The following is a 25,487-nucleotide window of genomic DNA, read 5'->3' as shown; positions in this document are numbered from 1 at the left end:
CTTCCTTCTGCTGACTTTAGGTCTTTTTTGTTCTTCTTTTTCTAATTCATTTAGGTGGAGGGTTAAGTTGTCCATTTGGGATCTTTTTTGAGAAAGGCCTGTATTGCTATAATTTCCATCTGAGCAACTGCTTTTGCAGCATCCCCATAGATTTTGAGCAGTTGTGTCTTCATTATCAATTTGTTTCAAGGTAGTTTTTTAATTTCCTTCTTGATTTCCTCATGGACCCATTGGTTTTTTTAGTAGCATGTTGTTTAGTCTCCATGCAGTAGGTTTTTTCTCTTTCCTTTTCCCATGGTTGATTTCTAATTTCATGGCATTGTGGTCAGAGAAGATACTTGAGATAATTTCTATGCTCCTAAATTTATTGAGATTAGCTTTGTGTCCCAATATGTGGTTGATTCTTGAGAATGTTCCATGAGCATTTGAGAAGAATGTGTATTCTGCTTTTTTTGGATGTAGTGTCCTGAAGATATCAATGAAGTCTAACTTTTCTATTGTTTGCTTTAGGATCTCTGTTGCTTTATTGGTTTTCTGTCTAGAGGATCTGTCCATTGATGTGAGGGGGGTATTAAGGTCTCCTACTATGATTGTATTCTCATCAATATCTCCCTTTATGTCTGTTAATATTTGTTGTATGTATCTGTGTGCTCCTGTATTTGGGGCATATATGTTGATGATAGTAACATCCTCTCCTTGGATGGATCCCGTAATCCTTAAGTAGTGTCCTTCTTTGTCTTCCTTTATGTCTTTTGATTTAAAGTCTATTTTGTCTGATATGAGTGTTGCGACTCCTGCTTTTCTGTCATGTCTATTTGCGTGAAATATTTTTCCCGACCCTTTCACTTTAAATCTATATGTATCTTTCGTCCTGAGGTGAGTTTCTTGTAGGCAGCATATTGAAGGTTTCTGCCTTTTTATCCACTCAGCCACTCTGTGTCTTTTGATTGGGGCATTCAGTCCATTGACATTTAAGGTGATAATTGATAGATGATTATTTATTGCCATTTGAACCTCGTGTTCCAGTTGATTCTATGGTTCTCCATTCTTCCTTTCTTCTGTTTTTTTTTTTTTTGGTTGGATGGTCTGTTATTATCTGCTTGAGTGTATTTTTTTTTTCATTTTTTGCAAATGCAATGTTTGCTTTTGGCTTGTGGTTGCCCTGTTTTTTAAGGATGCTAACCCCTTCCCATAATTGTGTGTTTTAGCCTGATGGTCCTGTAAGTTCAAACACTTCATTACTATATTAAAATTAAGAAGAGAAACATACAAACAAACAAAAAGGGTTATTTATTTCCTAACATCCCTTGCCCACATTTTATGGTTTTGAAGACTCTTTTTTATTTTTTTCTTTTTAATTTTATTTTGTTTGAGGCCTGTTCATGATTAAATCTGTATGCTGGCTTATTTGAGTGACTGTTCTCTGATTGCAGTTTCCTCAGTCCTAGTTCTTCCTCTTCTTTTTTTTTTCTTTTCTTTTTTCTTCCATTTCCTTCCTTTCTTTTTGGTTTAGAGAAGCCCTTTCAATATTCCCTTTAACCTGGGCTTTGTGTTGCTGTATTCTTTAAGTTTTTGTTTGTTGGAAAAAAATTTTTATTTCCCCTTCTATTTTAAATGATATTCTTGCTGGATAGAGTATTCTAGGTTGCATATTTTTTCCTTTTAGCACTTTAAATATCTCTTGCCATTCCCTCCTGGCCTGTAGTGTTTCTGTAGAGAAGTCAGCTGATATTCTTATGGGGGTTCCCTTGTAGGTAACATTCTGTTTTTCTCTTGCTGCCTTTAGGATCCTCTCTTTATCACTAACTTTTGCCATTTTTATTATGATGTGTCTTGCTGTGGGTCTATTTGGGTTCAACTTGTTTGGGGCCCTGTCTGCTTCCTGTATCTTGAACTCAGTATCTTTTAGATTTGGGAAGTTTCCATCGATAATTTCTTCAAATATATTTTCCATCCCCTTATCTTTTTCTACTCCTTCTGGAATTCCTATTATGCGTAGATTGGCCCGCTTTATATTATCCCATAGGTCTCTTATATTGCTTTCCTGTTTTTTGATTTGGTTTTCTGTCTGCTGACCTGATTGGGTGATTTCCATTATTCTATCTTCCATATCACTGATTCGTTCTTCTGCATTATTCATTCTGGTTTTTACTGCCCTTGGTTCAGTTTGTATCTCTGCAAATGTATGTTTTAGTTTCTCTTGGCTCCTCCGTATATTTTCTAGTTCCTTTCTGAGGGTATCTGCATTACTGTTCATATCTTCTCTTAATTCCTTCAGTATTTTCACTATTTCTGTTTTGAACTCCAGGTCTGTCAGACTGCAGAGATCTGTTTCATTGTTGACTGTTTTAGGTGAGTTCTCCTGTTGGTTTGACTGGGGGTGGTTTCTCTGCTTCTTCATCTTGCTTGTTGTTTTCTTTCTCCTGAGGGAGTTGTAGTCTGTTATCAGGCAGTGTTTGCCTTGTCACTGCCGTGGAATATTTCCTGAGGGCTGGTGTTGTTGGTCAATCTTCTTTGAGGCAGTGTGGCTTTTCTGGAGTGTTGATGGGGCTAACAGTGTTTCTTTGAAGCAAAGGAGGACTTCCTGAGGGCACACAGGACTGGGAGGTCCACACCACGATGGTAGCAGATTTCACTCGGTCATGCAGAGCTTGCTCTGGTGTTTTTAGGCTGTGGGGTTCTTGCAGGGGGTTGGCGGTGTTGGGCAGCTGTTCCTCAGGAGTGCAGCACCCCCTGGGGGCTGGAGCAGCTATATGGGTCACTGAGAACCTAAGAGGCACTTCCCTAGGGCAGCACAACTCAGAAGGATGGCCTGCGAATGTAGGCAGATCTTTTCACAGTCTGGCCAAGCTTGTTGCAGCTTTTCTGGGCTGCAGGGGCTCTTCCAGGGGGCTGGTGGTGCTGAGCAACTATTCCAGGGGAGTGGGGCACCCCCTAGGGGCTTGGGCGGGTAGCAGGGCCGCTGGAAACCCAAGAGGCTCCTCCCTGGGGCAGCCCGACTCATAAAGACCATCTGAGATCTTTTCCCGACTCGGCCGGGCTTGTTGCAGCTTTTCTGGGCTGCAGGGGGTCCTGCCTGGAGCTGGCAGTCCTATGCAGCTGATCCACTAGGGCACCCCCTGGGGGCTTGGGCGGGTAGCAGGGCCGTTGGAAACCGAAGAGGCTCCTCCCCGGGGCAGCCCGACTCAGGAAAACCGTCCGGGAATTTGGCAGATCTATTCACTGCCTGGCTAGGCTTGTTCTAGCTTTTCTGGGCTGCAGGCCTTTTCTCGGGGGCTGGTGGTGTTTGGTGCTACTCTGCGGAAGTGTAGCCCCTCCAAAGGGCAAGCAGGCCTGTGCAGGGACAGCCCCTGTGGTGGTAGGCTTCAGGCAATTGTTGAGGCCAGCCCTCCCGGATGGCAGGCAGCCCCAGGTTCGGCCAGAGCATAGGGGGTGGTGGGGGTGGGGGGAGGGGATGCACTGGGAAGCACAGCTTTCAGCTAGCTAGTGGGCCTGTAAGCTTGCTGTGGCATGGGGGGTATTCTATGGGGACCCACCCCTTCTTCTCTCCCCTCCCCAACACGGACACAGACCAGGCTCTTTTCCCAGGTCCCCTCTGATGCGGCTTTCCACTTCCCCGCCCCTAGAGTATTGCTCCCTTCCTCTGGACAGCTTTGTTTTCTAGTCTCCCAGGCAGTCTCTGCCCTGTCAAATGGTTTCTAGACCTCCCAAGCAGTTTCCGCTCCGCCCCGCCCCCCTAGCCCAGGGACTAACCTCTGGAGCCTAGGTCTAGGTGCCCAGCTCCCACCCAGGCGTCCCCCGGCCCTGTCTCGGCGACTAACCTTCGGAGGCGAGGTCTCAGTGCCCAGCCCCCACCCAGGTGTCTCAATTTTTGGTGACTGTGCCCGTAGTTCTTATGGTCCGTTCGGTTCTTGATCGGCTTTTCCGTACTCCAACTTACTGCTACACTCTTCTCTGCACCTGGAGATTCCTCCGGTTCGTTTGATCTTTCCCCTGTGTAGGTGACTTTCCAGGGTGCAAGATCCCTTTCTCCTCCGCAGTTCCCTTTCGGGAACGCCCGACCCGCTCGGATTCACCTTCACTCACTCTCCTCTTTTCTCCCGTTCTGCCCCGTAATGTCACGAACTTCTTGCTGTTACTGGAGTTTAGGTTCTTCTGCCAGTGATTGGTTGCTGTTCTGTGTGAGTCATTTATTCTGTAGATGTGCTTTTTTTGTTGTGTTTGTGGGAGGGGGCGAGCGTGTCCCCTTACTCCTCCGCCATCTTGTCCTCTCTCCTCTGCATTTCTATTTTATTGATTCCTGCTGTGGTCTTTATGATTTCTTTCCTTCTACTCACTTTAGGTCTTGTCTGTTCTTCTCTCTCTAGCTGCTTTAGCTGTCAAGTTAAGTTGTTTATTTGAGATTTTCTTGTTTCCTGAAGTAGGCTTGTCTTGCTGTAAACTTTCCTCTTAGAACGGCTTTGGCTGCATCCCGTAGGCTTTTGAGTGTCATGTCTTTGTTGTCATTTTCTTCTAGGTTTTTTTATTTTTTATTTTTTTTAATTTTTATTTTTTTGTCTTTTGTCTTTTGTTGTTGTTGTTGTTGTTGCTATTTCTTGGGCTGCTCCCGCGGCATATGGAGGTTCCCAGGCTAGGGGTCAAATCGGAGCTGTAGCCACCAGCTTACGCCAGAGCCACAGCAACACAGGATCTGAGCCGCGTCTGCAACCTACACCACAGCTCACGGCAACGCCGGATCGTTAACCCACTGAGCAAGGGCAGGGACTGAACCTGCAACCTCATGGTTCCTAGTCGGGTTCGTTAACCACTGCGCCCACGACGGGAACTCCTCTTCTAGGTTTTTTAAATTTCCTCTTTGATTTCTTCAGTGATCCATTGGTTGTTTAGTAGCATGTTGTTTAGTCTCCACTTGTTCATGTTTTTTGTAGTTTTTTTCTTGGTGTTGATTTCCAGTCATGTAGCGTTGTTGTCCGAAAAGATGCTTAATATGATTTTCGTTTTCTTAAGTTTACTGCGGTTTGATTTGTAGCCCAGGATGTGATCAATCTTAGAGAATGTTCCTGTACACTTGAGAAGAATGTGTATTCTGCTGCTTTTGGATGGAATGTCCCATTAATATCTATTGTGTTCATCTGGTCTAATGCTTCATTCAGGGCCTGTGTTTCCTTGTTGATTTCCGTCTGGTTAATCTGTCCATTGCTGTAAGTGGGGTGTTAAAGTCCCCCACTATGATTTTGTTATTGTCAATTTATCCTTTTAAGGTTGTTAGCAGTTGGCTTATATATTGTGGTGAACCTATGTTGGGTGCGTAGATATTTAAAATTCTTACATCTTCTTCTTGGATTGATCCTTTGATCATTATGTAGTGACCTTCCTTGTCCCTTAAAATATTCTTGATTTTAAAGTCTATTTTGTCTGATATGAGTCTTGCTACTCCAGCTTTCTTTTAATTCCCGTCTGCATGGAATATTTTCTTCCATTCTCTCACTTTCAATTTGTATGTGTTCCTAGAAGTGAAATGGGTCTCTTGAAGACAGCATATAGATGGGTCTTGTTTTTGTATCCATTCAGCCAGTCTGTGTCTTTTGGTTGGGGTGTTTAGTCCATTAACATGTAAGGTAACTATTGATATGTATGTTCTTATCTCCATTTTATTAATTGCTTTGGGTTTGTTTTTGTTTTTTCTTCCCTTCTCTTGTTCTCTCCTCTTGTGGTCTGATGACTATCTTTGGTGTTGCATTTGGGTTGATTTTTCTTATTTGTTTGTGTATCATTTGTAGATTTTTGGTTTGCAGTTACTCTGAAGTTTTGATATAAGTGTCTATATATATACAAGATTGTTTTAAGTTGTTGGTCTCTTAATTGCAAGGGCATCTCCAGTGTCCTGTATTTGTACCCTCCTCTTCTCAAGATTTCTGATTTTGGTGACATAATTGTGTATGGTTAATTTCGTCTCTTTACTGTATATAGACCTTTACTGGTGAGCCTTGTCATTTGTGGAATTTTTGTTTCTGGTTGTGGCCTTTTCTGACTAGAGAAGTTCCTTTAGTATTTGTTGTAAGGCTGGTTTAGTGTTGCTGAATTCTCTTAGCTTTTGCTTATCTGAGAAGCTTTTGATTTCTGCTTCAAATCTGAATGAGAGCCTTGCTTGGGTAAAGTCATCTAGGTTGGAGGTTTTTTCCTTTCATCACGTTGAGTATATCATGCCACTCCCTTCTGGCCTGCAGAGTTTCAGCTGAAAAATCTGCTGATAACCTTATTGGGGTTCCCGTGTATGTTACTTGTTTCTTTTCCTTAGCTGCTTCCAAGATTTTCTCTTTGTCTTTAATTTTGGTCAATTTGATTAATATGTGTCTTGGTGTATTCCTCTTTGGGTTTATTTTATATGGAACTCATTGCGCTTCCTGGATTTGAGTGAGTGTTCCTATCTCATGTTAGGGAAGTTTTCCGCTATTACCTTTTTTTTTTTTTTTTTTTTGTGTGTGTGTGTTGCTATTTTCTTGGGCCACTCCTGCAGCATATGGAGGTTCCCAGGCTAGGGGTCAAATCGGAGCTGTAGCCTCTGGCCTACACCAGAGCCACAGCAACTCGGGATCCGAGCCATGTCTGCGACCTACACCACAGCTCATGGCAGCGCTGGATCCTTAACCCACTGAGCAAGGCCAGGGATCAAACCCGCAACCTCATGGTTCCTAGTCGGATTCGTTAACCACTGAGCCACAATGGGAACTCCTCGGCTATTATCTTGAATGTTTTTTCTGTCCCCTTCTCTCTCTCTTCTCCTTCTGGCACCCCTATAATATGGATGTTGGTGCTTTTAATATTGTCCCAGCATTCTCTGAGACTCTCTTCATTTCTTCTCAATCTTTTTTCTCTTTATTGTTCTGCATCCATGATTTCCACTAATCTGTCCTCCACCTCACTCATTTGTTCTTCTGCCTCCTGTATTCTGCTGTTGGCTGCTTCTAATGAATTTTTTTTTTTTTAAATAATGTGGATTTATTTTTTTTTTGTCTTTTTGCTATTTCTTGGGCCGCTCCCGCGGCATATGGAGGTTCCCAGGCTAGGGGTCTAATTGGAGCTGCAGCCACTGGCCTACGCCAGAGCCACAGCAACGCTGGATCCGAGCCGCATCTACAACCTACACCACAGCTCACGGCAACGCCGGATCATTAACCCACTGAGCAAGGGCAGGGATTGAACCCGCAACCTCATGGTTCCTAGTTGGATTCGTTAACCACTGCACCACGACGGGAATTCCCCTAATGAATTTTTTATTTCAGTTATTGTATTTTGCATCTCTTCTTAAGTTTTATATCTTGTATCTCTTTGGTCAGTTATCCATCTTTGCCTCCAGTTTATTTCCAATGTCTTGCATCATCTTCAGCATTGACAGTCTAAAGTCTTTTTCCTGGAAGGTGAGAATCTCCTGATCACTTAGCTGTTTTTCTAGGGTTTTTCCTTTCTCCCTCATCTGAGTTATAATTCTCTGTCTTTTCATTTTTATAGGTTTTTGGTGTGGTGACCTTTTTACAGATAATAGAGTTGTAGCCTCTTGTACTTATGGTGTTTTTCCTCCTTGTGGCTGAAGTCAATATGGGGCCTTGCTGTAGGCTTCCTGATGGGGGGGGCTGATGCCTGCCCACTGGTAGGTGGAGCTTATTCCTATCCCTCTTTGTCTCTGGGTGAGAATAGAGGTGGCTGTGTGCCTGAGGGGTCTTTAGGCAGCCTGTTTAGTGATGGGCCTGGCTGTGATCCCACCTGGATTGTTGTTTGGCCTGGAGCCTCTCAGCACTGACGGGTGGGGCTAGATTTTCCCAAAATGGCCACCTCCAGAGAAATGCATGCTGATGAATATTCCTGAGAGCTTTGCTTCCAATGCCCTTCCCCCACAACAAGCCACATTCACCCCCTCTTCTCCCAGGAGGTCCATAAGAACTGCGGTCAGGTTTGACCTAGATTCCTACAGAGCCTTTGCTTTTCCCTGAGACCCAGTGCACGTGAAAGTCTGTGCGTGCCTTTTCAGAATGGGGTCTCCGTTTCCCCTAGTCCTATGGAGCTCCTGCACACCAGCCCCACTGACCTTCAATGCCAGATGCTCTGGGGGCTTGTTCTCCCAGTGTCAGATCCCCATGTGTGGGGGTTTGATATGGGCCTGAGAACTGTTACTCCTGTAGGTGAGTCTCTGTGGTACAGTTACTTTCTAGTCTGTGGAACTTCCACCTGGGAGCTCTGGGGTTGTTCATATTGTGTAATTGCCCCTCCTACCTTTTGATGTGGCCTTCTCTTTGGCTTCTGGAATAGGATATCTTTTTGAAAGTTTCTGGTCCATTTGGTGGAAGATTGCTCAGCATTTGGTTGTAAATTTTGTTGTGTTTAGGAGAGAAGTTGAGCTCCAGTCCTTCTATTCTGACATCTTAATCTCCTCATAATGTATCTTTGAAAACTGGTGTACATTTTACACTTAAAGCGCCTCTCAATTTGAATTTGCCCCAGTTCAAATGCCTAATGGCTAGTGGATGGTTAATGGCTACCACTGTTGGACGCTTCAGCTTTAGAAATAGGACTAATGGAGTTCCCTTCGTGGCGCAGTGGTTAACGAATCCGACTAGGAACCATGAGGTTGCGGGTTCGGTCCCTGCCCTTGCTCAGTGGGTTAACGATCCAGCGTTGCCATGAGCTGTGGTGTAGGTTGCAGACGCGGCTCGGATCCCGAGTTGCTGTGGCTCTGGTGTAGGCCGGTGGCTGCAGCTCCAATTAGACCCCTAGCCTGGGAACCTCCATATGCCGCAGGAGCGGCCCAAGAAATAGCAACAACAACAACAAAAAAGACGAAAGACAAAAATAAATAAATAAATAAAAATAAAGATGCTTCCCTCACTCACACATGAGAAATCACTGCATTCCTTTGGAGACATTAAAAAAAAAAAAAAAGAAATAGGACTAATGGCTGGAAGATAGAGAAAAGGCAAATTCAGTTCAATATAGTAGAGATTACTTTCCAATGACTGGACCTATTTGGCGATGAGATGCTTTTCCTTATAGTGTGGCCCTTGTCATTAAACGAGAGGTTGGTCAGATTTTCAAAGAGAAGGGATTATTTTTACGTTAAGGAGAACTTGTTTGTTTTTTCAAAGATTAATTTCTTTTCTTTTTTTTTTTAAGGGCCATACCCGCAGCATGTGGAACTTCCCAGGCTAGGGTTTGACTCAGAGCTGTAGCCACTGTCCTGCTCCACAGCAACAGCAATGTGGAATCTGAGCTGCGCCTGTGACCTGCACCACAGCTCGCAACAACACTGGATCCTTAACCCACTGAGTGAAGCCAGGGATCGAACCCGCATCCTCATAGATACTAGTCAGGTTTGTTTTCAATGAGCCGCAGTGGGAACTCCCGAATTTCTTTATTTACACTTTTAATAATATATGCTCATTTTAAAAATTCAAATAATGCAGTTAAAAATTAGGAGTTCCCTCCCTAAATCTGCTCACCTGCCTTCTTTCATACAAACTGAATCTTTTACTCAAATTTATACTGTTCTGTAACTTTTGTTTTTTGGGTTTTTTTTTTTTTTGGATAAACAGTTATTCTGGGTATCCTTCCATGTTAGCACAAATAGATAAACTTTTTTTAAAGTATGAACTTTAATACTCTGTTTTGTGGATATATATAAAACTTTATTTGGTCAGTCCCCAAAGCTGTACTGGAAATATCCTCAATGCCCTTGTGTGCATATATTGCCAGATCAAAAGGTATGTTCATTTTAAATTTGGATAAATATTGCCAAATTGCTTTCCAAAAAGGTTGTACCAACACACAGAATACATGACTTCTGAGGTCTTTCCTTCTAAGATTTACCTAGTGTCAGAAGCTCTTGCACTAATATTGAAGAGATAATTTTAGTTTATTTCAGTGCTAAATATCTTAGAGTGTACAGAGTGCTCTGACATTTAGTAGCTCTGTTGAGTGATCTCAGTTATTTCTAGAAATAGAGGACCAGGACTGTCCGCTCTTATAGAGGATTATACGGGTAATGGATTGCTCAGCCTGAACTAGACACTAGATCCAGCATTTTATTTTAAAACTTTTATAGGGTCTGTTTCTTTATGATAACTGAGTCTTTCCTTCTTTCCTTTTTGTGCCCTGTTTTCCTAGAAGCTTATACTGCTGGCTCCTTTGTGGTTTGAACATTGCTGGGCACCTGGTTAACTTTCCTTAGAGAAGTTGTTTGTTCTTGGCAGCTTCTTTCTCAGGGCAGAAGTGCTTTTGAGATAATAGTTTAGTTTAGTGTCTCATATTTTCCTGTTGAGTAGAGTATCTGATTGTAGATGAATTGTCCAAAAGGCCAGTCTCAGTTAATGAAAAGTATCAATAATCACCATCATCTTCATCATAGCTAGCATTTTTCGAATAAGGACTATGAAAAATATGGTTTTAAAGTCAAGTTTAATTTTTAGCTGCTTTCTGTTTTTAGCCTAACTTTTAACTAAATTTTGTTTGGTTTTAGGTTTGCTCACCTTATAAATGTGGAGTTTTTTGATGACTTATTAGTAGTTCTACACTCTCTCATTGAGTCTGGTGTAAGTAACTCTACTATTGAATTACTTTTCAAGATATAATGGTAATTATTCTTAATATTCTTTTTTTTCTCTTTTCATTTTAAGGACCTAAGCTATCAAGAAAGTCTTCACTGTGTTCAGACTGCTTTTCATATTCTTTCTGGGCAAGGTAAGACACTTTCTTGATCGAGTTTTGTTGGCTTTAACTTTGGAGGCTGTAACATACCTAATTGGTGTTTATTGTCATTTCAAAGGTGATGTACTGAATATTGATCCAATGAAATTCTATACACATCTTTACAAAACACTGTTCAAGTTACATGCAGGTATGTAAGATTAGGTAATGCATCTTTAATTTTTCTCTTTTAAGAATATGTTGTGACAGAATTATAGTCAAGGAAAATTGAGAAATAGGAGCTGGTATATAAAATGCTGGCCTGCCAGTGCCGCATCTATATTGAACTGTCAGTGAGACTTGGAGAGAGAACTTTAGGAATTGACCAGAGATGCAGTATGACTCCTGGCATCCTGTGAGTAGTATAGCACCACTGCATCACTGAGGGAAGTGATGTGGGACCAGTAGAACAGGCTCATCTTGGATTTTTCCAGAGTTTAGTGAAGTTGCGTAATGAAATAGTAATGAAAATAGCCCTGAAGGGTGTATCTGCTATTTTAGGTGCTACAAATGAAGGGGTTGAGATCGTCCTTCAGTGCCTTGATGTCATGCTGACTAAACGCAGAAAGCAGGTTTCTCAGCAGCGGGCCCTGGCCTTCATCAAGCGCCTCTGTACCCTTGCTCTTCACGTGCTTCCAAATTCAAGCATTGGCATTTTAGCAACTAACAGAATATTAATGCATGTAAGTAGTGAGACAAACGAATAGAGCTAGTTCTTGCATTGCAACAGTACTGTTTTGTTTGATGCACGTCTTTTTCCTCACTTACATTATCATTTTAATTATAAAAGTGATTCACACAACAAAATTAGGTGATAAGAGAGAAGTACATAAAATTACAAAAGGAAAGCATTTCACCCTGGTGATACTATGCAAAGATAACCATTTTTACCATTTGGTCAGTGTCCTTCCAGCAGACTTCAAAATTCATTTATAAATGTGTTCACCACACACACACACACACACACACACACACACACACACACACACACATGCACGCACACAAACAATGGAACTTTTTTTTTTATGGAAAGGTGATTGAAGGGATTATGATATACATTATTCCTCTACAACTATTTTTATTTTTTTGCTTTTTTTTTTTTTAGGCCACATCCATGGCACATGGAGGTTCCCAGGCTAGGGGTTGAATTGGAGTTACAGCCGCTGGCCTACACCACAGCCACAGCAACGCAGGATCCGAGCTGCGTCTTCAACCTACACCACAGCTCATGACAACACCAGATCCTTAACCCACTGAGCAAGGCCAGGATCAAACTTGCAAGCTCATGGGTTACTAGTTGGATTTGTTTCCGCTGCGCCACAAAGGGAACTCCCCACAACTTTTTTTTTTTTTTTTTTAGCACTTAATGGTAATGAACACATAGTTCTTACTCTGTGACTTCAGCTGTTATAATGCTTTTAAAAAAAGTTAACTTGCTTGATTTGCATAACAACTTTGCGAAGTAGCTACTGTTATTGTTCCCATTTTATAGATGAGGAAAACAGGCCCACAGAGTCTAAATAACTTGCCTAAAGAGATATTGCTAGTAAGTAGAAGAGGTGGAATTTAAATTTAGGCATTGTGGCTTTTTCTTTTTCTTCCTTTTTTTTTTTTTTTTTTTTTTTGCCTGCACGTGCGCATGTGGCATATCAAATTCCTGGCCAGGGATCAAATCTGAGCCACAGCTTCGACCTATGCCACTGCTGTGACAATGCCAGTTCCTTAACCCATTGCAACACAGTGAGAACTCCTGGCTTCTTCTTTTGATGGGCATATGTTCTTTCCTTTTTTTTTTTTTTGCTATTACGAATGATGTTATAGTGAATATTTTTATATGTATAATTATTTCTATAGGAAAGATTCCTAAAAGAAGGATTGATGAAGAAAGAATATCTTTTTTTTTCTTTTGCAAGATAAATTCTCTTCAAAACAAGCAAAGAAAATATTTCTTTGCAGTTTTTATTTCTTATGGTATAAACTTAAATTGCAAAAATTAATACTAGGTATAAAGTGCATGTGCTTATAGCTCTTATATAACTATAAAATCAAATTATATTTAAATACAAATAGAAGTGCAGAACCCAATAACATTCTTAAAGTTAACAATATTACTTCAATTAATCCTTCTTTTTATGTGATATTTTTGCAGACTTTCCCCAAAACAGATCTGTTGCTTGATAATGAATCGCAGGGAAGTGGAGTTTTCCTTCCTGAGCTGGATGAACCTGAGTACTGTAATGCTCAGAACACTGCACTTTGGGAATTGCATGCATTGCGGGTAGGAGTGTCTGTTCCCTTACACTCTCCCCTGCCCTTTGTGAACAATTTTTTTTTTTCAGTGTTTCCCCAAATAGTTATAATTGCCAGAGAACTTAATATATTTTGTTTTGGAAGTGTTTTCCCAGAATACCTATTTTATTTTTTTGTCTTTTTAGGGCTGCTCCTGCGGCACATAGAGGTTCCCTGGCTAGGGTCGAATCAGGGCTATACTGGCCTACATCACAGCCACAGCAACGCCAGATCCAAGCCATGTCTGCGACCTACACCACAGCTTGTGGCAACTCTGGATCCTTAATCCACTGAGTGGGGCCAGGAATCTAACCTGAATTCTCATGGATACTGGTCAGATTTGTTTCCACTGAGCCATGACAGGAACTCCCCCAGAATTCCTGTTTTATTTTTCCCTGCCCTCACTGTTAAGATGTTGAGATGCATTTTCTAAGGAAGCAGAAAATGATGGCAATTTTTGTGGTGTGAAATTTCTTGAAATCTTTCCCTAACATTATTCAGAATAGAAGGTTTGTCATTGGGTATATTTGTTTCCTGTCTTGAATATTCAGGGAGACTTTCATACAGCCACCAGTTTCAAGAAGGTTTCACCTCTGTTGTGATCATACAGTGCAGACAGCAGCATTAGAATGAGGCTTATAGGAAATATATTTTCTTTTCATCCTGTAAAAGCAAGACAAAGCTATGTCACTGGTAACTTGGTATCAAACAGATTTGTGTTGGAATCCCTTGAGCAAAAATAGTTTTTTTCTGTAGGTATATGGTTCTTATGAATTACATATGCATATGCAGTTCTAAAAAAATTAGTGTTTATTGAAGTATAGCTGGTGTATTATAAAATATTGACTTGTGCAAAATGTGATTGTCTTGTTCCCTTCAGCGACATTACCACCCCATAGTGCGGAGATTTGCAGCTCACCTCATCGCTGGAGCTCCTTCTGAAGGCTCAGAAGCACTCAAACCAGAGTTGAGCCGAAGGTAGTATTTAGCATTGCCTTATTACAGAACTTCAAATTTCAGTTGATAGCTTTTTTTTTAAACTAAGAGAAGTCTGTTTTACAAAGTAATAGATTTCAAAATGTAAAGTGCTAGTTGGTTATCTGACTTTGGTCTATGTAACATTCCTGAATTATTCCAAAGGGAAAACATGCTGACTCGGGGCGGGGGCTGGGTGACGGGGGAGGGTCAAAGAACGTTTCACACATACAGATCAGTAGAAAGAATAGCATGGCGAATCCCCAAATGCTAATTACTTAGGTTTAGCATTTAAGAAGATATGCCATATTTGCTCTACAGGAAGACCCATGAATCCAACCACAACGAGACTCCTGTTTCTCTTTGAGTGGTTCTGCTAGGACCAGAAAGGGAGAAGTGAGGAGGGAGAGAAAAGAAGTACTTTGAACCCTGCCAACCAGGAGGGAGCAGTCTCTTTCCTTGGCGCTCACAGCCATTTCTATTCAGTGCCCCCTGACCTGTGATTTGGACTGGTGCTTCTAGCATTCACCTTATACTCTTCCAGATGGGAAAAGCATCCTCCTAAAAGAACAACTTTTTATTCTGAAAAATTTTAAAAAGTACAGAGAAGTTGAAACAGTATAAATCACTCCCCCATTAGCAAATACTTTAGTTATACAGAAAATGATATAAAAATACCCTCTAATATTCCCACTACTCAGAATTAATATTTTGCTGTAGATTTTTCTCCTTTGCAAGCCCACTTGTTTCTTTAAATTGGAGATCACAGACAAGTGATCTTAAGGCAAGATTTTTGGCCCCTTCAGAGTTTGAATAAAAATGTCATTAGTTGCTATCTTTTATTTATTTTATTTTTTTTGTCTTTTTTTGCTATTTCTTTGGGCCGCTCCCGCGGCATATGGAGGTTCCCAGGCTAGGGGTCGAATCGGAGCTGTAGCCATTGGCCTACGCCAGAGCCACAGCAACGCGGGATCCGAGCCGCGTCTGCAACCTACACCACAGCTCACGGCAACGCCGGATCGTTAACCCACTGAGCAAGGGCAGGGACCGAACCCGCAACCTCATGGTTCCTAGTCGGACTCGTTAACCACTGCGCCACGACGGGAACTCCGCTATCTTTTAAATATTGGAAGCATTCACCTAAACACCACATTGCCAGCTTCTCTTGAAGTACTGACCGGGAGATTTGGCAAAACAGGTCCTCTATTTTAACCTGGCAGTAGTAAGCTGCTTCCCTTTCTAAATGAGGCATAAATTTCTTGTAAATCCATTTCCTTCTGAGTAAGATAGAAATAACCTTTGGCCTTATTAACTAAGACCTATTATATAACTAGGTCTTATTAACTAAGTAAGATGGCCATTTACTTTTTTCATCCCTCAAACTTCCCACTTGTCCCCCAGCTTTATTTTTCAAAAGGAAAAAAAAGGAGAAAATGATTTTTTTCACTTTTTCATGATCCTTTTCTGGCGTGTTTTTATCAGAGATCTTCAACTTTTTGCCTCATTTATGCCAGAAGTTTCCTTTTCAGGAGGAAGATGAGGAATGGGTTTATCCCAAAACCTTGAAAAAGGAGACCTCATGACGGGCTTCCCCTGGAGAGTGGCACTTGGGATGTGAGCCTGATTGCAACCCTGAAGGCCCTTGCTAGTCTCCGTTGGGGAAAGTGGACCAGTCTCAAATCATTAAGGATTCATTTAGATGCATAGGTATAGACATTTACTCTCTCCTGATCGGCTTCTCTTTACTTTCAGTCCAGGTAAACAACTGAAGGGTTGAGCTGAAATCCATGGAAAATAACTCCATGCCTTATACTCTCATGACTAGCTTATACTCAGCATATTGTTCACATACCTGGTTGAGTTGAGATTTGATCACGTTGAGCTTGAGGTCTTTTGCTCAGCCTTTTCATCCAGGCCTATATTTTTGAATGTATACTATACATCTCTGAGGTGAATTTAGTTGGACAATGGTGTCATAAGACGAGATTTAGGATTATTTAAATAAATATATTTTGTTGGTTTCCAAAGAAAACAAAAACACAAATGAGAAAAGATATGTATCCCTATGCTCATTGCAGCATCATTTACAATAGCCAAGATATGGAAGCATCTTAAGTGCCCTGATTTATCAATAGATGAATGGATAAAGATGCATTATACATACGTAATACAATGGAATATTACTCAGTCGTGAAAAAAATTAAAACTTGCCATTAGCAATATCATGGATGGACCTAGAGGTCATACTAAGTGAAATAAGTCACAGAAAGAGAAATACATGGAGTTCCCATCTTGGCTCAGTGGTTAACGAATCTGACTAGGAACCATGAGTTTGCAGGTTTGATCCCTGTCTTTGCTCAGTGGGTTAAGGATCTGGCATTGCCATGAACTGTAGTGTAGATTGCAGACGTGGCTTAGATCCTACGTTGCCGTGGCTCTGGTGTAGGGTGGCGGCTATAGCTCCAGTTGGACCCCTAGCCGGGGAACCTCCATAGGCTGCAGCTGCAGCCCTAAAAAAAGACAGAAAAAAAAAAAGACAAATACTGTATGATTTCACCCCACTCCCCCAAAAAACTAGAACAGATGAACAAAACAGAAACAGATTTATAGATACAGAGATATAGGTAGTTGCCAGAAGGGAAGGGGTTAGGAGGAGGAGAGAAATTGGTGGGGGGAGATTAGGAGATGCATACTTAATAGTTACAAAATAAATGAGTCATAAGTATGAAATGTACAGTGTGGAGAATGTATGAAATAATTATGTAATGTCTTTGTATTATGACAGATGGTAACCAAACTTCTTGGGATGATCATTTTGAAATGTATAGAAATATCAAATCACTATGTTGTGTAACAGGAGCTAACATACTGTTGTAGGTGAATTATACTTTAAAAACAGACTAATAGAAAAGATCAGACTTGTGGTTACCAGAAGGGGAATTGGATGAAGGCAGTCAAAAGGTAAAACCTCCAGTTAGAAGATAGCAAAGTAGGAGAGATGTAATGTACAACACAATAAGTATAATTAACACTACTGTATGCTGTATATGAAAGTTAAGAGAATAAATCTTAAGATTTCCCATCAGAAGGAAAAAAAATTATTTTCTATTTAATTTTGTATCTGTATGAGATGATGGATGTTCACTAAACTTACTGTGATATTCATTTCATGATGTATGCAGCTCAGATCATGATGTACAACTTAAACTTACATAGTGATCTATGTCAGTTATATCCCAGTAAAACTGGGACAAAGATTTTAATGAGAAAAAAGTCACAAAAACCAAACCGGGGTTGTGTTATATACGGGTTTAGAATAATCAGTCATTCTCTGGGTACAATTTAATTATTTTCAAGTTATACAGATTTGGTGGTGTCTTTCATTTCTTACATTTTTGATTATAGATCTGCTACAGAACTTTTTGAGGCTTACAGCATGGCAGCAATGACATTCAATCCTCCTGTTGAATCTTCAAACTCCAAAAGGAAAGTATGTGGTACTTTTCATTTATTAAAAAAAAAAAAAGGAAAAAACTAAATTAATATCTCTTAACTGATTTCAACTTGCTAAATTGTTTTCTAGGTAGTTTTTTTGTGTGTGTTTAGGAGTTGACAGTAGGAAGGCTCTCTGGGGATGGACTTCTATAGAGAAAGTCATGAAACTTTCATTTCATTTAGGATATGGCTGATATGACCTATCACCTGTCATTGTTATGTTTCATGTGTTGTTTGGGGTCAGCTGTTCCTTTGCTCAGGGCTTTGCTTTTGCTTATGGCATAAAACCTTTTAACTCAAAAAAAATTTTTTTTTTTTTTTGTCTTTTTGCTATTTCTTTGGGCCGCTCCCACGGCATATGGAGGTTCCCAGGCTAGGGGTCGAATCAGAGCTGGAGCCACCGGCCTACACCAGAGCCACAGCAACGCGGGATCCAAGCCGCGTCTGCAACTTACACCACAGCTCGCGGCAACGCCAGATCCTTAACCCACTGAGCAAAGCCAGGGATTGAACCCACAACCTCATGGTTCCTAGTCGGATTCATTAACCACTGCGCCATGATGGGAACTCCTAACTCATACTTTTAATATTTTTTCAGGATAAAGTTTTACAAGGGGATTCATTTTTGAATGAAGATTTAAATCAGCTAATCAAAAGATATTGCAATGAAGATGCTACTCCGTTGCCTCTGGATTTCACCAAGTATTTGGAAACATCACAACGGTAGTAGAAGAATGAGGAGTCAGTGGACTTTTTTGTATGGTTTGTGCAGATGCACATAAAGCTATGTCATTAATTTAGGACCTTCTTGAGGAGGAAGAATTTCCCTTTGCTTGGCACAGAGTTCTGTCAGTTGTGAAAATAGGCACAGGAAAATCAAGACCATAAGATTGCTTTTTATCATTCAGTTACTCTTTATAACCAAATAAACATTTTTATTGCAACACCACAATGGAAATAACATTCTAAATTTGGGTGTATATAATTTTATGAAGATTTTTTGAGAAAAGGAAGAATAGCTTGCAATTGGATACCAGGTTCTTTGACTCTTACTGGATGGTATGCTTCAAGAAGTAACCTAATTTCAGAGTTCCTCTGTGGCTCAGCAGGTTTAAGGACCTGGTGGTGTTCCTGGAGAGGCTCTGATCACTGCTCTGGTGCAGGTTTGATCCCAAGGCCAGGAACTTCTGCATGCTGCAGGAGCAGCAAAGAAAAGAAAAAGAAGTAATCTAATTTGGCCTATGTGAAAAAGAATGAGGGGCGTCATGGCTACTGTCAAAGTCTGAGTGTGATTCTAGTCTCTTCGAAGTTCTTTGCATTTTCTGTCATGCCCTGGAGGTTAATGGGGGGGAAGAATTGCTCCCAGGTAGAAAAAAGTCTGAGACTACTATTCTGTTTTAAGGATAAACAGTACCCAGTGAGGGTCTTCTCCCACTGCCTTTTTTTTTTTTTTTTTAAACAGATGAAATGCCTATTCTTATGAATACAATTTAAAAGCAGTATTTTATCTAACAGCTATTGTTTTATTCTAGGAATGGCCTATGAAATGTGTTTTAATAACCAGGTTATAAATATTCTCTACTGTGAATAGTTGAAGAAAACAGCTGCTTTTTTCTGCTTCCTGTTCTTCTGATGTGAGAATTTTAAGAAATGCATAGCAGTCCAACTAAATCTCATATTTCTTGGGAGAAAATAGCTTCAAATGATGCAACTGACAAGGACTTAATCTCTAAAATATACAAACAACTTATACAACTCAACAGCAAAAAAGCCAACAAGCCAGTTGAAAAATGGGCAAAAGACCTGAATAGACATTTCTTCAAGGAAGATGTACAGATGGCCAACAAGCACATGAAAAAATACTCAACATCACTGATTGTTAGAGAAATGCAAATCAAAACTACTATGGGATACCACCTCACACCAGTCAGAATGGCCATCATGAATAAGTCCACAAATGACAAATGCTGGGAGAGAGTGTGGAGAAAAGGGGACCCTCCTACACTGTTGGTGGGGATGTAAATTGGTAAAACCACCATGGAAAACAGTATGGAGGTTCCTCAGAAAACTAAATATAGAATTACAATATGATCCAGCAGTCCCACTCTTGGGCATATACCCAGACAAAACTTTCCTTGAAAAATACACATGCACCCGTATGTTCACTGCAGCACCATTTACAATAGCCGAGACATGGAAACAACCTAAATGTCCATCGACAGACAAATGGATTAAGAAGATGTGGTACATATGTGGTACATAATGGAATACTACTCAGCCATAAAAAAGAAAAATAATGCCATTTGCAGCAACATGGATGGAACTAGAGACTCTCATATTAAGTAAGAGAAAGACAAATACCATATGGTATCACATATCTGGAATAGAATATATGACACAAGTGAACCTTTCCACAGAAAAGAAACTCATAGGAGAACAGACATATGGTTGCCAAGGGGGAGGGGAAAGGAGTGGGATGGACTGGGAATCTGGGGTTAATAGATGCAAACTATTGCGTTTGGAATGGATAAGCAGTGAGATCCTGCTGTATAGCACTGGGAACTATGGTCACTTGTGATGGAACATTATGGAAGATGGTGTGTGTGACTGGGTCACTGCCGGACGGTAGAAGATTGACAGAGCACTGTAAACCAGCTATAATGGAAAAAAAATAATCATTTGAAAAAAATAAATCTATTTCTTCAAAATTATAGAAGCTAAATATTTTAGTTTAGTGCTTAAAGTTTTTTTTTCTCGTGAAATAAAATAGTTTATCATTTCCAGCAGAATGATGAACATCAGCTTAATAGTGCATGTTAATCTTTTAGCATATTATATATGATTTTTTAGTGTTTCTGAGGTCAGTTTTTTAGGCTTGATTATTTAATGGTGAGAAATGTGTTATTCAACATAAAATATTTGCTTTTAACCTATTTTCTAGATATCAGAGTCCAAGAATGTTATGAATATTTGTTAAGATGACCAAGGGGTCTTTCCCCTTTGGAGTATGAGTGACCAATACATGTCACAAAGCATTTATTTTCCAAACATATACAAATACATTTATAGTTCACTTTGGCAGCAGAAACTACAGGCAAAAAATCAATTTTGAGAGAAATTCATCAGTTATTTCACACTTGTATTATGCTTTTAATCTTGTTACATATATAGAGACTCACAGTGGGACCATAAAATTATACATCTAGTATTTGAATAGCCTCTATGAATCTGAGGATGAAACAGATTTATGCACTAACTTCCATAACTTTGTATTGATGAGTTTCACTTTCAGAGCTAAATATCGTAGTCATTAATAATAACAACACACAACACACACCCTGAGGCTAGGCTATAATAAGCTACAGCCCTAACAGTTTTTAACTAAATAGTGAGCACCTACTATGGGCTTAGCACTGTGCTAGGCACTTACAAGTAAAGTGAAGTAGTAAGATGCAGCCTCAGTCTTCTATGTGCTTACATGCCAAGTCAGATCATTCACACATTTTTTTTTGAATGTGACACTACCCAATTCAACGTCAGAGTGAGTTGTTTCAAATTTCAGGGACCTGTATCATCTGAAATATGGAAGGTTTCAGAGGCCTGCCTATTGGCAGACTTGAGCATAGTATGTTTTGGATCTGTGATTTGTATACAAACAGCTTGATAATCATCAAGATTCAGTATTTCTTATCAAAATCCTTAGGCAAGCATTGCATTTAGGAAGTTGATAAGAGATGACAGAGACCATATAAATTGTTAACAATGGGAGTTCCCACCATGGCATAGTGGTTAATAATCTGACTGGGGTGGCTCAGGGTCGCTCCGGAGTTGCAGGTTTGATTCCTGGCCTGGTGCAGTGGGTTAAAGGATTCAGCAATGCTGCAGCTGTCACATACATCGCAGCTGCAGCTGTCGCATACATCGCAGCCGCAGCTTGGAGTTAATCCCTGGCTGCATGTGTGACAGGTGCAGCCATAAAGTGGAAAAAACAAAACAATGTAATATATCATAGAAATGAAGTATGGGCTTTGAGTAAGAGGCAATCTCCTTTTCTAATAACTTTTTGGAGGGCCCAGGTATTCACCTCTTCTTGCCCTGCTGCTGATGTGAGAGAAGCAACTGAGAGCTCTTTCCCCACAGGCTGCCTCTCACTATGCCAAGTTTTAGATCAGACACCAGCCAGGAAAATCACCCTACTTACTGGCATGGGGATAGTTGTAGAGCTTTGTGATTTGCTTATTCAATTTTAATCACCAGTATGAGAGTTCTGATTACTTTTCAGAATTAAGCAAGACCTGTGAGGATCTGGGCACAGGAGGAGAGGTGTATAGATATATTGGAAAGGGAGAGAACAGGAAAGGGAAGATGTTTTTAAAAAAGAATACATATGGAGCCATAGTTGAGGCTTTCTATCATTAATGAGCCTCCAGTGTCTCCAGGCCATTAAGATGGGAAACCTCTGGAGTTCTGTGGTGCAATGGGTTAAGGATCCAGCTTTGTCACTGCAGGGGCAGTTTCAATCCCCCACATCACATGCCACAGATGCAGCCACCCCCCAACCCCAAAAAGGGCTTTTCTATCACTATTGTGATGTCTTCCCTAGAACAAACAAATTTACTCATTAGCTTAATTTCAATAGATGTTACCAACACTTAGTAAAAAAACTAAAAATTATTGAATATTAAAAAAAGGGGGGAGAACTATATATGGAAGTAAATGTGACTAAAAAACAAGGCATCAGTACCTCATTTTTGTTAGGTCTGGACACTGTATTACCTGCCAACTGGAGAATTTATAAATAACTTACTTGTTGAATGACATGAAAAGAGGCATTCCCTTTAAGACAGCACTTTCTGCCCCAATAATGTTCCTTCCTTCGGATTTATCCTCAGACTTACACTCAACTCCTTCACACCCTTACATAAACTTAACATTAGTTTGCAAAACAGCCAATTCCAGATGAGGTGACTGAGAAAATTAATCTGTTAATTCCAGCATCACACATCATATAGGATTGTTATTCAGATCCTTTCTTGCCAGCTATCATTACCTTAAAAGTTGACGACAACTAACAGTGACAATTCATGCTCCTTTTTGTTTTTAGTGAAGCATCTTAAAATACTTTTCCTCAAAATTTTGTAATAAAGCCAGCTTGCATATTTAGATTCTTTTCCTTTCAACTTCACTAATGAAAATGTGCCACCCAGATTTTTAGTAGTCTGAAAAGTATAATGTAAAATAGCTATAGTCTGGGTAGCTATTTTATTTTTTTAAAATTTGCCTTTTTGGCTTTTTAGGGCTGAAACCACAGCATATGGAGGGTCCCAGGTTAGGGGTCTAATTGGAGCTGTACCTGCCAGGCTACATCAGAGCCACAGCAACCCCAGATCTGAACCGTGTCTGCGACCTACACCACAGCTCACGGCAATGCTGGATCCTTAACCCACTGAGCGAGGCCAGGGGTCAGACCCACAACCTCATGGTTCCTAGTCGGATTTGTTTCCTCTGCGCCACGATGGGAACTCCTGGGTGGCTATTTCAGATGTATTATAAACAATAGGATAATTTCATTTGGTATACTGATACAGCTGTATAATTCAGAGAAAATCTGTCAAGATTTCCTACTTTGGGCAAACACCAGGTTGTGCTGATTAGTCATAATAGTAAAGTAAAGTAAATCCTGGAGTTCGTGTCATGGCTCAGTGAGTGATTAATGAACCCGACTAGCATCCATGAGGACGTGGGTTCGATCCCTGGTCTCGTTCGGTGGGTTAAGGATCTGGCATTGCCATGAGCTGTGGTATAAGTTGCAGATGCAGCTCAGATCCTGCATTGCTGTGGCTGTGGCTTGGGCTGGTGGCTACTGCTCGGATTAGACCCCTCACCTGAGAACCTCTGTATGCCATGGGTGCAGCCCTAGAAAGACAAAAAAAAAAAAAAAATCCTTTACATTTTGAGCAATATGTCTCTCCTAAAATCACAAAGACTCAACTACAATAGAGTATGTAGTTTCACTTCTCAACGGAATGAACCAAGTTGTTGCAACATTGGCAGTAGGCTGGGTTCATGCAAAACTTAGTCTCTCATTCAGTCTCAAAGTTTTAAGTTTCAGATTTTATGCTTCAGCCAAATCAACTATGTTAAAGTCTATGGGGTAGGGTTGGGGCAGGGCAGAACTTAGAAAGAGTCAAGGCCAGGTGATAAACCTAGTGAGACCAATCTTGCTTTCCATCTCTATACTCTGCACAGTTTTCACGTTGACTCGAGCCAATTAGACCAATAACTTGGTTTTTATTACACGGTAAGTGCAACCAGAAAGGAAAAAGTGCCTATTAGTTTAGAGGAGCTTGAGATTTAGTGGTTTTGGATGTTTTTAAAAATGAGACAGGGAGTTACGGTCATAGCTCAGTGGTTAAAGAACCTGACTAGTATTCATGAGAACATGGGTTCAATCCCTGGCCCTTCTCTGTGGGTTAAGAATCTGGCGTTTCCGTGAGCTGTGGTGTAGGTCACAGACTTGGCTCGGATCCTGCATTGCTGTGGCTGTGGTGTAGGCCAGCAGCTGCAGCTCTGACTCGACCTCTAGCCTGGGAACCTCCATATGCTGTGGGTGCAGCCCTCAAAAGACAAAAGATAAAAAAAAAAAAAAAAGGCAGTATTGTGCATTTGTTGTAGACTATTTGATTTAAAAAGAAATCTGCAGCAGGGTTCAAATGATATCAAACTGGAATAGCTGAATTCTGTGGACAAGCAGATGGTAATTCTAGTGCTGAGGCTTTGAGTCAGTAAGAACTTCCAACAACAGGAAAGCTGCATTACACTTTTTTTTTAGAGTATGCAAAGAGCTTGGGGATTGTTTTATTCATTTTTATGGTGAAAAACTTCTCAAAGTAAAGGTTAGGGTTTTTAATGTGTTTCATAATTTGAAGAAAAATGTCTTAGGTATTCCTCTTGTGGATCAATGAGTTAAGAACCCAACTTAGTGTCCATGAGGATGTGGGTTCAATCCTTGGCCTTGCTCAGTAGGTGAAGGATTTGGTGTTGCCATGGCTGTGGTGTAGGTGGGCAGCTGTGGCTCTAATTCAACCCCTGGCCTGGGAACTTCCATATGGCGCAGGTGCAGTAATAAGAAGAAAAAGTCTTATATGTTTGGGTTTTTTTTGTCTTTTCTAGGGCCACTCCCTCGGCATATGGAGGTTCCCAGGCTAGGGGTCTAATGGGAGCCGTAGCCACCAGCCTATGCCGGAGCCACAGCAACGCCAGATCCAAGCCACGCCTGCAACCTACACTACAGCTCACGGCAACGCCGGATCGTTGGCCCACTGAGCAAGGCCAGGGATCCAACCTGCAACCTCATGGTTCCTAGTCGGATTCGTTAACCACTGCGCCACGACGGGAACTCCTTAAATGTTAATATCCATAGATAAAATTTGGACTTTAGAGGAACACATTTCATTTTAAAAGACATAATATGCTTCATACCAAGAATAAAAAGAATCTTTTACACTTACATTTTAGTTTTATACAACACAGTTTTAAAAATAATTTACATTAAATGGCAAGTCTCCCTTGGATCAATAGCTCTTCAGTGAATCAGAAGTGAAAATGATGCCTTCTGGTCTAGTTCAGGTTTTTCGAGCATACATTTCTTTTTAGAAGACTTATCTTCAAATAGTCAAATAGAACCACTAATGCTTCTAATCCATAAGCGATATCAAGAAAGCTATGTATAATAAATAGATAGGTACAGTGTCAGTACAAACCTTGCAAAATAAATAAACACCAACTCAATCTACTTCTGCTTTAAAAATACAGTTAAGTTTCTTGTTAAGATGTTACAACTCAGTAGATACTATATTATATGTTATTCTAAATTCATTTTGTGGAAACCAAAAGTCTGTGAATATATAAGTAATAAACATAAAAAAAACCCCACCCAACATGATTCTATATGTAAAAAAGAAATCCTAAGAGTACACTATGGTACACAATAT

General features: G+C 40.5%; 2 protein-coding genes across 5 annotated transcripts in view; one reads left to right on the top strand and one right to left on the bottom strand.

Annotated features, from left to right (window-relative positions):
* The window catches only part of NOC3L (NOC3 like DNA replication regulator), a 67,087-nt gene that overhangs the window by 25,794 nt on the left and 15,806 nt on the right, over positions 1–25,487 (top strand). Inside the window, exons 14-22 of one of the 4 annotated variants that reach the window (XM_047759464.1) lie at positions 10,508–10,580; positions 10,665–10,728; positions 10,814–10,885; positions 11,236–11,417; positions 12,884–13,012; positions 13,904–14,001; positions 17,404–17,488; positions 18,092–18,216; positions 19,026–19,264. In XM_047759464.1, the coding sequence (XP_047615420.1) occupies positions 10,508–10,580; positions 10,665–10,728; positions 10,814–10,885; positions 11,236–11,417; positions 12,884–13,012; positions 13,904–14,001; positions 17,404–17,488; positions 18,092–18,216; positions 19,026–19,038 (841 nt within the window). In that variant the 3' untranslated portion in view covers positions 19,039–19,264. Of the gene's footprint in view, positions 1–10,507; positions 10,581–10,664; positions 10,729–10,813; positions 10,886–11,235; positions 11,418–12,883; positions 13,013–13,903; positions 14,002–15,527; positions 16,009–17,403; positions 17,489–18,091; positions 18,438–19,025; positions 19,265–25,487 lie in introns of those variants that run through there. The other 3 variants (XM_047759465.1, XM_047759467.1, XM_047759468.1) reach the window with 3 other exon arrangements.
* The window catches only part of PLCE1 (phospholipase C epsilon 1), a 349,119-nt gene continuing 342,295 nt past the window's right edge, over positions 18,664–25,487 (bottom strand). The window contains 1 exon segment of the mRNA XM_047759463.1: positions 18,664–18,687. The gene's annotated coding sequence lies outside the window, so the exon portion shown is untranslated.

The sequence above is a fragment of the Phacochoerus africanus genome, chromosome 15 (assembly GCF_016906955.1).
Source record: "Phacochoerus africanus isolate WHEZ1 chromosome 15, ROS_Pafr_v1, whole genome shotgun sequence".
Taxonomy (NCBI): Eukaryota; Metazoa; Chordata; class Mammalia; order Artiodactyla; family Suidae; genus Phacochoerus; species Phacochoerus africanus.
This window is presented reverse-complemented; position numbering and strand designations above follow the sequence as displayed.